At 39.8% G+C, this 13,849-nt stretch overlaps 1 protein-coding gene across 3 annotated transcripts in view; it reads right to left on the bottom strand.

Moving 5' to 3' along the window:
• Positions 1-13,849, bottom strand: part of RBMS1 (RNA binding motif single stranded interacting protein 1) — a 218,659-nt gene that overhangs the window by 94,523 nt on the left and 110,287 nt on the right. For all 3 annotated transcript variants that reach the window (XM_012496499.2, XM_003266159.3, XM_030795796.1), the window contains exon 2: positions 2,242-2,417. In XM_012496499.2, the coding sequence (XP_012351953.1) occupies positions 2,242-2,417 (176 nt within the window). The remainder of the gene's footprint in view (positions 1-2,241; positions 2,418-13,849) is intronic.

The raw sequence follows: 13,849 nt of genomic DNA, 5'->3' as shown, positions 1-13,849 counted from the left end.
GAAATGTTTCTGATACCTACTTTTCTAAAAATCTCTAATTATGTCCAGTGGTTTTTTAAGGTCTAGGATGAGTCCCTTTCTCATAAGGTTCTTGTCACTTCTACATCACCAACTAGCTCTTCTTTATTGGAAACAATTAAGTCCAGAACAGGAATGCTCTTTTGTGCTTTCTCTACATTCTAAGGCACGAAACTCTCAGCAAGTCAAATTTGGTATTTACTAGATTCTCTGTGTTAAATGGAATGAAGTTTCCAGCAAATTTTGAGATAGAGTCCTCTGTTATTGTTATGTTTTGCCTCTGTATGGTACATATCAAGAAGACTATTATCAGACTTCAGTATGAAACCTGGGATTGTATAAGAGCCTTCCTTTGCAAGTGACGAGAGCGTGAGAGCTGCAAAGCGTTATTGCTGCTATTGATAATAGCAAGGAGAGTAATGTTTACACGCGTTAAGAAAATCTATACATGTCAAAGAGAACAACAAAAAAGAAACGAATATTCTAGGAAAAATGATAAAATATTCTTCTGCCACATTTGTAATATGATTCGGTTCAATAAAAAATTACTGACTCTATTTTTCAAGTACATATTTACTGTATATAAAACATGGCATTATTCCAGTATTTTAGGGTTAACTGTCTCCTTGACATCAAAACTCACCCTACATAATTCAACACTAGCTGAAGAACAATTTGTTTTTTGAATTCCTCTCCTCTTCTCTTACACCTCATGAATTTGAGAGTTAGCTTCATTCTTCTGTTTCTTACAGTCATATTTTTAGTTCCTTAGACTTTATGGTGCTCTATCTACCTGTAATTACGTTGCAAAAACATAAGACAACGCCACTGAAAGGCCAGCAGCAGAGGAGATAGCAAAAGGCCTATTTGTGGTCTTGAAGAGCTGCAATAGGGCAGGGCGTGCCTGGCAGGGTCCCCTCTGCCTCCAGCCAGCAATGACAAACCCTAAGAGCTGGGCTTGCTTTCACAGCAGTCGCTAGTGCAGGGCATTATTTCACTGCCCCAAAAGCCAAGGACTGGAGTCAAAGTCCATAAGGGCTGATGAAAAAGGGGGACATGAGAAAAACACAGGGAGAGTCCTGAGAGGGATCGCCTTCCAGAAAGCTCTCCAGATCCTGAAGAGCCACCACTTACTGCCCCACCCCTCCCCTTTCAAAACAAAACACAGCAAAACAACCATCACTCCTTCCCCTACCCATGGAAGGCCAGATGTTACTTTTAGTTCCAGTTTGGAAATAACTGACCAAGTTAGTTCTGAATTTTTTTCTTAAAAAAATAAGACGTAATGAATCTGGATTTTAACCAGGAAAAGAGAAATGAGATGTTATCAATCAGATGTTTTGAAATTCAGGTAATAGGAAACATTCTCTAGCAAAAGTCTTCTACTGCAGTTACGCAAAATTCTCTTTTTAAGGGACCATTATTGTCTTAGGATAAATAAAAAGTACTCTTATATGTGCAGGCTTTTATAGCTCGATGCAATTTGATGCTTTCAGTCCTTACACAATGATCTTTGCACTATACAGTGCTTCTGGCTCCTTGTTTTAAAATTAGTGCTTTCTTACTTAGTGAGTTAATGTAATTGCAGCAAAGAAGCACATTTATATTCTATTCATTGACAACATTAGCATACAATGCAAATTTACTTTGGAACTTTATGCACATGCACACATTTCTTCAGAACACTCTGAAAGGGTAGAATTGAGTTCTTATTCCTAAAGTGATGAGGATGTACAATCCAGACCACAAAACTATGGATGCTAATGGGGACAGACTAATATGGTCCCAGCTGGAATTAAGAGCTTACATTCAGTATGACGTTAGATGGTTAACAACCTTTCTGACAAACAATGATAGCTAAAGTTCCTCTCATAGGATAGACCGGCCCTCAGAGGTGCATCCACAAAAAATGAGAACTCCCGAAAAATATCTAGCCATAAGTTTTTTTAAAAAAAATTCATATTTTACTTCTCATATGCCCATAAAGTCAAATTCTATTGAGAAAATGCTCCAATTCACTTTGATATGTAGCCAGTCTGATGATGTTAATATTGACTGAATAAGTATTTAAGAAGTTAAAACTTGAAACCCATTTTATTGTTGTGACACTGAGAGTCCACAGATACTTCTCATAAACTTCTCTTATAATGCAGTATATATCACCCTATAATATGATCAAGAGAATACTTAGCAGCTAAAATAATAGGAACAACTACTACTTACGGTTGACAGAGCTTCACCAGGTCCTGGTCGGTGGTGTGGGGAGGCAGTCCTCGGATATAGAGGTTCGTTTTGCTGAGCTGATCCCATCCTGAGTTGCTACTGCTGCTACTGTTGTTATTACTGCTGGTGGTGCTGGGACTGGGAGGGGCCATGGGGTGGGCTGGGACCAGAGACTGCTGGAAAACAAAGATCAGGAGCCTTAGTATGCTAGCATTAGGAGGCTGACACCATTCAGAGGCAGTACGATCTCCCAAATAAAATGAAGTTACCAAGATTTAAATATAGATTACCTTAAGCTACTTTGAGGTATAAATTTTAATTTACACTTTAAAAAAGGTCTGTTCATGCTACTTTAAAAAAGCCTTCTCCTTCAACATAAAATTGATAATAGGGTTTACTCAGTAAAAGTTCTCTATGTGCACCTTAAATGTGACTAAATTTATGTAAGATTAATTTATTCACGCATTTTTCAGGAACACATCTACTGAGACTCACAATTAACGTGCATGAAGTTGGATGATACCATCTTAATATACAGTAATTTAGAAACCACTAGACTTTTGAAAAGGTTTTCAAATTCTGAAGAATGTTTGATTGAAAGTTGCTTAAAATTTTATTAGGATGACTCTTAAAAAAAAAAATTACTTCTCAAGTACAAGAAAGTTAGAGTTTAATCCAGATATTCCAATAAGGAAGACCTCACCTAGTTCTAAGACAGGCACACGACTTCATTGAGACATCTGGGTAAGATTCCCAGGCAGGCTGCCTTTTGCTCTGGCTAACCTCGTGAAATTTAACCCCTGTGAGAATGGTGTCCAAGCTGGAAAACTTCCCAGCTTGCAGCACCCACCACAACTCGAAGTAAAGCCTGCAACCAAAGGACTCAGTGTGGTTTTACAGTCGGCAGCCACCTAGGAAGAATGTCTGAAATTGTACTCATACCAGATAATTCTCTGTGCACCGATAGAAAGAAACCACAGTTCTCTGACCCAGTACCACACACATGACTTTGAGGAAGTTAAATGGCTCAGCTTGAGACGAAAGGGCACATAACCCCAAGTGTCCTCACAGCAAATGTGCAGCAATTTCACATCAAGACAGGGATGTTTTTTCACCTCACATTTTCTAAATCACAAATATACTGTACCAACTCAAGGCCATCACTCATGAACAGTTTGAACATCCAAAATTAAATAGTCACTAGACAGTCAAAAGGTTCAAATCTCATGGCTTGGTTTTTACCAGCACAAACAAGAAAGTCAGGCATGTCTATAGAAGATAAATCAAATCCCACAGTGGAAAGTTGGAGAAGCACACCCCTTGCAATAAGCATATCCTCATTTACCTTGTCAGCAACCTCCGTTGCCCACTATAGATTCCTAGTTTTACACCCAGCTTCTGCCATGGTCATCCTAATTCCATAATATCCCAACATATGGGGATCTCATTAATTTATTTTTATTTTTTATTATTTGAGATGGAGTCTCGCTCTGTCACCCAGGCTAGAGTGCAGTGGCGCGATCTTGGCTCACCGGAACCCTCCACCTCCCCTGTTCCAGTGATTCTCTTGCCTCAGCCTCCTGAGGAGCTGGGATTACAGACGCACAACAACATGCCTGGCTAATTTTTGTATTTTTAGTAGAGACGGGGTTTCACCATGTTGACCTGGCTGGTCTTGAACTCCAGACCTCAGATGATCCGCTCACCTCGGTTTCCTAAAGTGCCGGGATTACAGGCATGAGCCATCGTGCCTGGCCACATTAATTTAGATATGTTACCATTTTTTCTCGTCCTATATCTTTCAGATTCTTCCTTCCACTGCCCAGGTCCCTTGCTAAGATACCATCTGAGTCCAAACACCACTTTATTTAAAGAGATTCTCTTTTAGAAGGAGAGCAGCAAAGGGTCAATAATAGTCAATGCAGAAATGCTATTCACTGAAGGCTGAACTTGAACTGGGAACATCAGTATCGCTTAATCCCAAAATAAAAGCAGCCTGAGATCACATCCTACCAAATCTATTTGATTCATGCCCTTAATGAGCAGCTGAACTCATATCCTTTCTCCAAACCACTAGTTTTTCTCTAGGGGCTAACTACTTACTAGATATAAAACTAAGACCAAACTCTGACACTTGCTCTGCCACAGGTGGCACCTCAGAGCACTGGCCATGCCTGACAAAGCCTGTGCTCCTTCTCTGAAGCCACTGAGTTGCTACCTACCATTCAGCCCTACTCTATTTTTCACATCAGTGAAAACAGAGGTGCTGGAAAGTAGCCCACACACCTGCCTCCTGTCCCAAGCCTTTGATTGACACAGAGAACTTGTAGCTATTAGAACTAGACAGGACTGAATTTTCTCTTAAACCTCCTTTGATTAGCGTCTCAGAAACCATCCCTGACGCAAGCCACACTGTTTTCACAGTAGGACCCAGTATGTTTAGCGTAGCTGTTGGGCGATGAAACGTGGTCATCTGGGATGAGATTTTGAGAAGTCAGTAAGAAGCTGTGATCAGGCCCGCCCCTATCTCTTAGTGGGATTACATCAACGCGAAGTAAATGAACCATCAGGCATTTTAAAGACTGCATTCCAAGGCTGCATTCACTTGAACCTTTGATTTTGCCAGGAATGGAAAGGGAGTGGCGGGCATGCACTTGTATAATTAAAGAAACATTTGGATGTATGACTTATTTGGAGATTATTTAGACATGAAAGTAGTAGGTTTTTTTATTTATGTATTCATTTTTGGCAGAAATACAACTGTGATTTACATGTCTGAATTTACGGAGCCGGTTTAATATAAATTTGATGGGCATCCATATTTACTGCAGTATTTTCCCACTGTGGGAAGCAAATACAGCCTGTGCCTCCCTGCTTCCCCTGTTAAGTTTGCCCTGTGAGGGAATGAAATCTCCCAGCATCTGATCCCAGGCAGAAGAGGGTTCCTAAATGTACCCACTGAGGACTACTAGCCTCTGGTGAATCCTATACAGAACAAAGTTCAAATTCAAATTTTATTTCCAAATCAATTCTTGCTTGGGGCTAACTGAAGACAGAAAAAGAAAACTGAAAGAGAGAAGCGTTGAATTATTCTAAGTTGTCAATTTTTAATTTTCTGGTGCAGAAATTTTTAAAACAAAGATTACGTTTTTAGAAGTCATTGAAACTGGGCCGGGCACAGTGGCTCATGCCTGTAATCCCAGCACTTTGGGAGGCCGAGGTGGGTGGATCACGGGGTCAGGAGTTCGAGCCCAGCCTGGCCACCATGGTGAAACCTCGTCTCTACTAAAGATACAGACTCTGCTGAGTACTTTATATACATTACCGTACTTAATTCAATCAGACAGGCAGGTAGGTTATTGTTCTCCCATTGTGCAGATTAGGAAACCGAGTCTCAAAAAAGGTTGGGCCATGTGCCAGGGCCACACATTTAGAAGGTGGCAGGGCTAGAAGTTGAACGCAGGTCTGCTAGAAAACAAAGCCAGAGCAGAGCCTTCAAACAGTATTCTACGTGGGACCCCAAAACACTTTCTATATCCTGAATGCTCTATTTGTATTCTTTCATTTTCTGTGCCCATCATTTTTGCTGACTAATTACCAAATTCCAGCTTCTCTGAAATTTGATACTTAATACCATTGGCAAATATGTTTTTTAAGAAAGTAAAAGGTGCCTTTAAGTTGACTTAATTAACACACAGTCTGATAAGTGTTAAAAAAACAAAGATTAGCTCTTAAAAAAATCAGTTTTAAAAATTCTAAAGATTTATAAAAATCTTTTCATTAAAGAATAAATTCTACAAACAACTTTTGAAAGCTTCAGCATATTACTGCTAAACATTAGAGTCAACATTTTAGGATGACATGACTTAAAACAGTGAAAAATTAAACCCTCATTCATAGATTAAAATGCAAATACTGACAAGCCTTTAACTACAGCTTCAGAACTCTGATAAATTTAAAGCAATTACACTTTGTCGTTAGATTAGGTGTCTTTGCAGCACAAATCATAAACAAATTTTTAAAAAGCTTACAAAGGGACAAAAAGGGACAATATTTTAGCCAGTTCCATTTTCATCACTGGTAGTCCTTCTACATTTTGCCTCTCAAAACCCGGAAGCTGCCTTGGAACTTGAAAAGATCCTCTATGGATGAAGCTTGCAACTATTTACACACACTCAATCTAATTAGGGGACCTGGTGGCTGGATAAGCATGCTAAGTGCCCACCCATCCCAAAAGAGCCTAGTAGTCTCTCAGCCTTCTCTAGCCTAATTTTTCCTGTTATCAGGTCAGGCAAACAAACTACATTCTTCTATCTCCAAGGGCAAAGGAAACAAGCTAATTCCATTTTCTTGATAATATTTATATGGGCTTAATTTGCATGCCAAAATGGATAGAAAACAAAGTCACTCGTGAATAAAGGGGTGGTTGTATTAGACCCTCAGCCTTTCCTGCACGAGTGGTTTGGCACAATCAGGAAGAGCGTTCATCAGCACTCAGAGAGAACTTCCTGTATGGACAGCACTCAGAGAGCATGTCCTGTGTGGACAGCACTCAGGGAGGACTTCCTCTATGGATAGCAATCAGGGAGCACTTCCTGCATGGACAACACTGATGCCTCCTTCCGGCCAGAAGTCCCACTGGGCCTCCTACACTAAAAGGATCAACAAGAGGCACAGGGCAACTATACACAGGGTAACACTATCTCCCTCTCTATCACATCACCCCCTATAGAGAAGAGAGAAATAGTCTCTCCTCTATAAATACAAATCTAAAGGTCATTTACAAAATTAACCACATGTGAACTAAAATATATTAGTAATTATGCACATTGTTGTAGATTTCTATGCAGCAAAGATAATTTTAAAACAAAAACTTGTCATTTAAAATTCTATTGTCTCATTTCCTTCCTATTACTAATAGGCCAAAGAACAGTGCTCTGACCAATCTTACAGCTGAAGTTGTCCTCTTCTTCCCACCCCCACCTTACTTAGCCACTTCTCTAAGAATTCTAGTACATTTTGAAGGGAAAGGAAAGCTAGGACCTGCCCTTTAATTTTCTTCAAGTCCTCTTTAAAGTTTTCATCCTTATAGTTCAAGAAGGTTATCATTCCCACCCCTGTTGCCCCTACACCCACCACCACCATCACCACCACGACCACCACCACCACCATCCCAAACAGCAGGTTGGTTTAATACATCAACTATTTCCTTCATCCAGAAGCAAAAGAATCACTACAGTTGCTCCTGAAAGCAGACAGAAGTTTACAGAACATTATCATTTTCACAGGGAAACAGTATAAGATCAAGCCTGAAATGAACTGAATACTATGTGAAGACAATGTCTGCTACACTTATTTCCATACACCAGTTCCTCTCTGTATGCTTTCAAGATGTAAAAGGAATTTAACAATTTAAATAAATTATCAAACAGGAATGAGGGGGACCCCCACATGGGCGAGTTATCACCATGGTCAGAATATTTTCTTTGTTTCCTTTTGGCCATATGAGTTACTGAGAGAGGGCTGGGAATGGTGGCTGGAAAGAGAAGTTCTGGCACAGGGAACCGGAAAAACAAAACTAAATGTGGGAGGTGAACTGGAGAGAGGTGAGAAACTGGCCAGGAATCAGTTGCTCCTCTGAATGGGTCAGGGAAGGAATGCCTGAGGCCAGGATGTTAAAAAACACATAGCAACTAGATTAATGAAGAGTAATGCCCCTTTACACAGCCAGTGTGTCTCACTTATACATACCATGGAGTTGGGGAAATAATCAATTAATCCCATTTGATAACAAGGATATCAAAGCTTAAAATCACATAGCTAATTAGTTAATGAAACTGGTTCTCATATCTTCACTGTTCCTTGTTTGGAAAAAAACTTTGCAGCTTCTCAAGACTGTGAAACTGACCAACAGAGTATTAATTTTTTTTTTTTGGTTGGATTAAGCCTGTCAAAGGAGAGGGGCCCATGTTACCTTCACTATTCCAATAAAACCTAAAAATAAAAATTCCCAATATGCTTCACAATTAATTCTCTAAGATATCCATCAGAGTTGATCCTTGCATGTAAAACTGCAATCTCCACATAGAAATCTCTTTACCTAAGTTCATGAATAAACCATCATTTTCTTATGCTTCAGATAAAAGAATTAAAGTTAAGACTTGCATTGTTGAATACAACATGACTGACTGAGATTTCCTTCCAGATCCCATCAAGACACTAGATTCCTTACCATTCAAGTATCTTTTAAGGGTTGGTTCTGTGCTCCTGCATGCTAATCAGCCCAATTGTTCTATTTCCTCCAAAAGTTCTTCTAAGAACTCCAGCGACTCGCCAAGTTGCCCACTCAGAAGTCTGGGCCAGGAAACACACGAGAGTTTTTGTGCAATTTGTTCCATCTAGTTTTTGTAACAGCATTTATAAGGGGTATGGGTGTGTGAATATGAAGATATCAGACTGAAGACATTAAATTTAAATTAATCACCAGAAAACTAGAGGGCCAAAAGAGAAAGTAAGGGGCCTAAGACAATGATTTCAAAATTTCCTTGCCAGAGAATGCCTTCATCAGAAAGGAAAAGCTTTTAAGAGTGGGTTCCCAGCCTTAGCTACCCTTAATTGCATTGCTTATAATGGTGTAGTACAGTACAGTTTCTAAAAATAGAGTTCAACCAAGGGAAGATCAGGGAGGAGGGAGGATGAAAAGACAGGAGACAAAAAGGTTGAGGAAGGCTTCACAGAGGGGGTGAATGGCTGAGTGAGCTGAATATAAATGACATGTCATTAAGAATAAAAGGGGTGGTGACTCATGTTTGTAATCCCAGCACTTTGGGAGGCCAAGGTGGGAGGATCACTTGAGCCCAGGGGGTTGAGACCAACCTGAATAACATAGCAGGACCCTGACTCTACAAAAAAAACTTGGTGGCGCACGCCTGTAGTCCCAGCTACAGAAAAGGCTGAGACAAGAGGATCACTTAGCCCAGGTCAAGGCTGCAGTGAGCTGTGATTGTGCTACTGCACTCCAGCCTGGGTAATAGAGCGACACCTTGTCTCAAAAACAAAAACAAAAACAAACAAACAAAAAACAATAAAAGGAATGGCAAATCTGAAAGAAAGGTGGGTAGAGTAAGAAGAGGAGTGACCAACAAAGACATAGACTGGAAGGATCATTCTTCACAAAAGCTAGAGAATTACCCAACCTGGTTGGTTCAGAGGAAGCTCCCACAAGTTGATGTTGGGGCAGGAGTGTGGTGGTACTAAAAAGGTAGTAGGAAGAACCTAAAAAGCAAGGTGGAATGTGGACATGATGTCACAGGTTACCAGAGTCTCACATGTAGAAAAGAATTTAAACACTGTAAATGAAGAGCATGGCTTCTGAAGAATGCAAAACTAGAAAAACTCTTCCCTTCCTTCTATGAAAATAATGTTTATAACAATAATAATAAAAAAAATTGGCCGGGCACGGTGGCTCATGCCTGTAATCCCAGTACTTTGGGAGGCCAAGGCAGGTGGATCACCTGAGGTCGGGAGTTCGAGACCAGCCTGACCAATATGGTGAAACCCTGTCTCTACTAAAAATGCAAAAATTAGACAGGTGTGGTGGTGGGCGCCTGTCATCCCAGCTACTTGGGAGGCTGAGGCAGGAAAATCATCTGAACCCAGGAGGCAGAGGTTGTAGTGAGCTGAGATTGCACCATTGCACTCCAGCCTGGGCAACAAGAGTGAAACTCCATCTCGGGGTGGGGGGAAAAATTGAACAGAAAACTTAGAATATCCAGATTCAAGTTTTGTGTTGGCCAGCAGCAGGAATGCATTATCCCTGGAAGGCTCAGGTCTTTCACGTGTGAAATAAGCAGGTTAGACTGGATGATTTCTAAGCTTCCTTCCAGCTCCAAAATTCTCTAAAATTCTGGATAGTGCTGGACAGTGCCATCTCCAGCTAAGACATACCAAGACAGAACCCAGTCAGGACCTTTAGTACTCTCGTCTGTCTGCCAAATAGAGAAATGGAGCAAGAGTTTGTTAAACTGGCAAACTCCAAGGCCAACTTCTGTGACATTGTGCAACTTAAAACCAACAGACATCACACTGCAGCACCATTTTCCTACACCCCTTAGGCCAGCATGGATTCCCGACTTAGTCATAAGTGATTCTAAGAAAATATTCTAAATATGTAAGCTATCCTAAAACAACAACTGAAGCCTAAAGGAACAAATGTAAAACAAAAAAAAATCTTAAAGAGCTCCCAAAACCAGAGTATCCTTAAGGTAGAAACAATATTACAGCTGAAATAACCGTAATAACTTAAGATCTATCGAGACTATGTTACTTAGTAGCCTGCCATCTTTGTGTTTCAACGTGTAATCAGTATAAAGAGTTACATTTCACATTCTATTCAATCTCTTCTATATAAAAGGACTCTGTAACAGCTCCAAAACCACTTTAAAAGAAAATTCAAAACAATAAATAAATTACAGCCCAAACAAACAGTAATTAGAACGCAGTAAACACAAAATCCCACCCAACTACAGGTGCAAAATTAATTATTCTTCTGAATTCTGAATGCAGGTGTGCAGTTTTCCTCCTCCTTGAATTTCCAGATCCATGCCAGTTTTCTTCAACACAGAGCCTTGTGAAGGGGACAAGAGCAAACTCTTCCTTTACTTTTTACTCAAAATAAATGGAAAAAAAAAAAAAAGAAAGAAAACTTCCTAGGGGAAGTGAAACATTACTTTTATCATGACAGTTCAGAATACCTCTGCAATGCATTTCCTGCCTCACCCCAGTAGAGTTAAGATTCCAGGGCTGACAACTTCCTCCCAGCTGTTTTTTAAAGTCTATCTACAGTACAGTCTGTATCTTAGTATTTCTTGTAAGTAATGAATTATCGCTGAGATTGTAAAGTCCTCAGGGTGGAAAATACCCATTCAAAAACATACTTTCTCCACATTAAACAAACTTACTGAAAGTATTATAAGGTGATTAAATATTAAGTTAGAAAACTTATATGAGTAAGCTTACAAAAAAAATACTCCCACAAAACCAACTTATTTATTTATTCTTAGATCCAGAGGGACATGTGAATGACCTTGCAGTACTATGGGTTTCACAATTTAGCCCCTAGAGAAAAAAGCATTATCTGTACTTACAGGAAACTGAACAAGTATTTGCAATCTCCCCATAATAATAACTTAAAAACATAAAATCTTATCTGACAATGTTGTAATTTTGTGTATAAACATCACTAAGAAAACTTTTTGAATTAATATAACTCAACAATTACTGTCTACTTTTGTTTCTTTCTCATGGTAAAATCTAGTAGCTTACATCTGATATGAATAATTAGAGAAAGTAAGTGATACTAGAACAGCTCTTCTATGATATATCGGTCTATGTATTTCTTTTTTTTATTTTTTAATGTTTTTTCATTTTATTTTTTTAAGAGAGAGAGTCTCGCTCTGCCTCCCGGGCTGGAATGCAGTAGTGCAATCATGGCTCACCACACCCTCAAACTCCTGGGCTCAAGTGATCCTCCTGTCACAGCCTCCCACGTAGCTGGGACAATAGGAGCATGCCATTGCGTCTGGCTAATCAAATAAATAAATAAATAAATAAATAAAAACTTTCTTTGTAGAGACTGGATCTCACTTTATTGCCTGTGTTGCCCAAGCTGCTCTTGAACCCAGCTTCAAGAGATCCTCCTGCCTCAGCCTCTCAAAGTGCTGGGACTACAGGCATGAGCCACTGGGCCTGGTCAATCTGTGTATTTCTGTGTCATGTTTGCGTGTGTGAACAGTCATGTTTGTGTGTGTGAATAAAGATAGAGGGGAACGGATGGCTGTCTCTAAGCTATAGTGCCTGAGAATGGGGCTTGCTGGGTTTTTTTTTTTAACATTTTCATCTAAGATCCACCTCAGAAATTAACTTTTTGCCTGACCTCTCCATCCTGTATATATAAATAGGCACAGACATATAAAACTGAAACGTGAGTTTTGCGAAACAGTATTTTCCTTTATCAAATGCAATGTACCCTAATGTTATCTTTTCTAGTATATTTTGTTAAAAGAAGTAAATGCTGGTTGTAACCCACAGAACTGACACTTACCACTAATATTGCCACCTACAGGTTAAAAAACAGTGGTCGGCAGTGTTTCTCAAACTGATGTGCACGTGAAGCACCTGCACTGTTAAAATGCAGATTTTGACTCAGCCATTTGGGGTGGGGTCAAGTTTCTGCATTTCTAACACAAGCTTCCAGGTTTTGCTCATGCACAAGGCAGGACTCCTGGTCTGTGTGGATGAATTTGGGAAAAGCCCCCTTCCAGCTTTAAGGAGGAGCAAGCTGCATCTATTCACAAAGTGAGATAAAAACCTTTGTTCCACTGATTTCAAACCCAGTATCTGCTCAGAATAACAAAATGCTAGAGCTGGGAGGGGTATGACGGATCATAAGAGCCAATAATTATCCACTGGAAGTATAAGGAAATCTTGGGAGATGGCAGGATGGGAAGCAGAGGTGGGGGCACAGTTGAATTTTTAGCAAAGTGAGCTTGGCTTTGAAAATGCTGAGAAACACTGATGTAACACAACCCCTCACTCTTCAGGAAACCTGAGGCCAGGAGAAGTCAAACCACATATCCAAGGCCATACAGCTAATTAGAGGGAGAACTGGGCTTCCAGTCCTGACACTGCTGTCATAAAGCACCAGTCCTTGTTTGTTACCAAGATTGCAGCAAAGATGATGGTACAGGCCAAATTTTCTTAATGAGTTTTTAGAAACTGAGTAAAATTGATATGCTTGACCTGTTAAGACAGCAGACAAAAATTATTTTGTGCAGCCTCTTTTATACCTCAGATTTTATCCACTGTCAACTTCTAGATCATTTACTTAGATGTCCAGGTCTATGCTAGACATCCAGTTGCTTGCTTTAAAGAAAAAAAAAAAGAAAAAAGGAAACACACCTATGAAACTGATAATTTAAAGCTACCAAAAAATGCTTGTGAATGCCACCCATTTCTATTTTTGTATTTATTTATATTAAGAATTTTTCAGTAGCATACAAGTTCATTATCTGTACTATCTACAAGAAGATACAAAAATCAAACAGGTTAATTAAAGCAGTTTGGAGACTGGACGCAGTGGCTCACGCCTGTAATCCCACCACTTTGGGAAGCCAAGATAGGTGGATCACTTGGGCCCAGAAATTCAAGATCAGCCTGGGCAACATAGCAAAATCTCATTTATACAAAAAGGAAAAAAAAATTAGCTGGGTGTGGTGGTTCACACCTGTGTCCAACTACTGGGGACGCTGAGGTGGGACGATCACTTGAGCCAGGAGGTCAAGGCTGCACTGAGCTGAGATCATGCCACTGCTCTGCTCTTCAGCCTGGGCACCAAAGTAAGACTCTATCTATAAAAAAAAAAGCACTTTGATGCTTTTCTGTCATAAGAGGACACTCAGAGTCAACTACCAATACCAGCTTGAATTAGGAACCCTTAAAGAATCATTAGAATTGCCTACCCATGGTCAAGTCTCCCTATATATGCCAGAAATTCATACACTTAAAACAAATTACTTCATACTGTGTTTCTTTAAAAATAAAATGGAGA

Source organism: Nomascus leucogenys, chromosome 17, assembly GCF_006542625.1.
Source record: "Nomascus leucogenys isolate Asia chromosome 17, Asia_NLE_v1, whole genome shotgun sequence".
Taxonomy (NCBI): domain Eukaryota; kingdom Metazoa; phylum Chordata; class Mammalia; order Primates; family Hylobatidae; genus Nomascus; species Nomascus leucogenys.
Note: the sequence above shows the minus strand (reverse complement) of the source record. Positions and strands in the feature narration are given on the sequence as shown.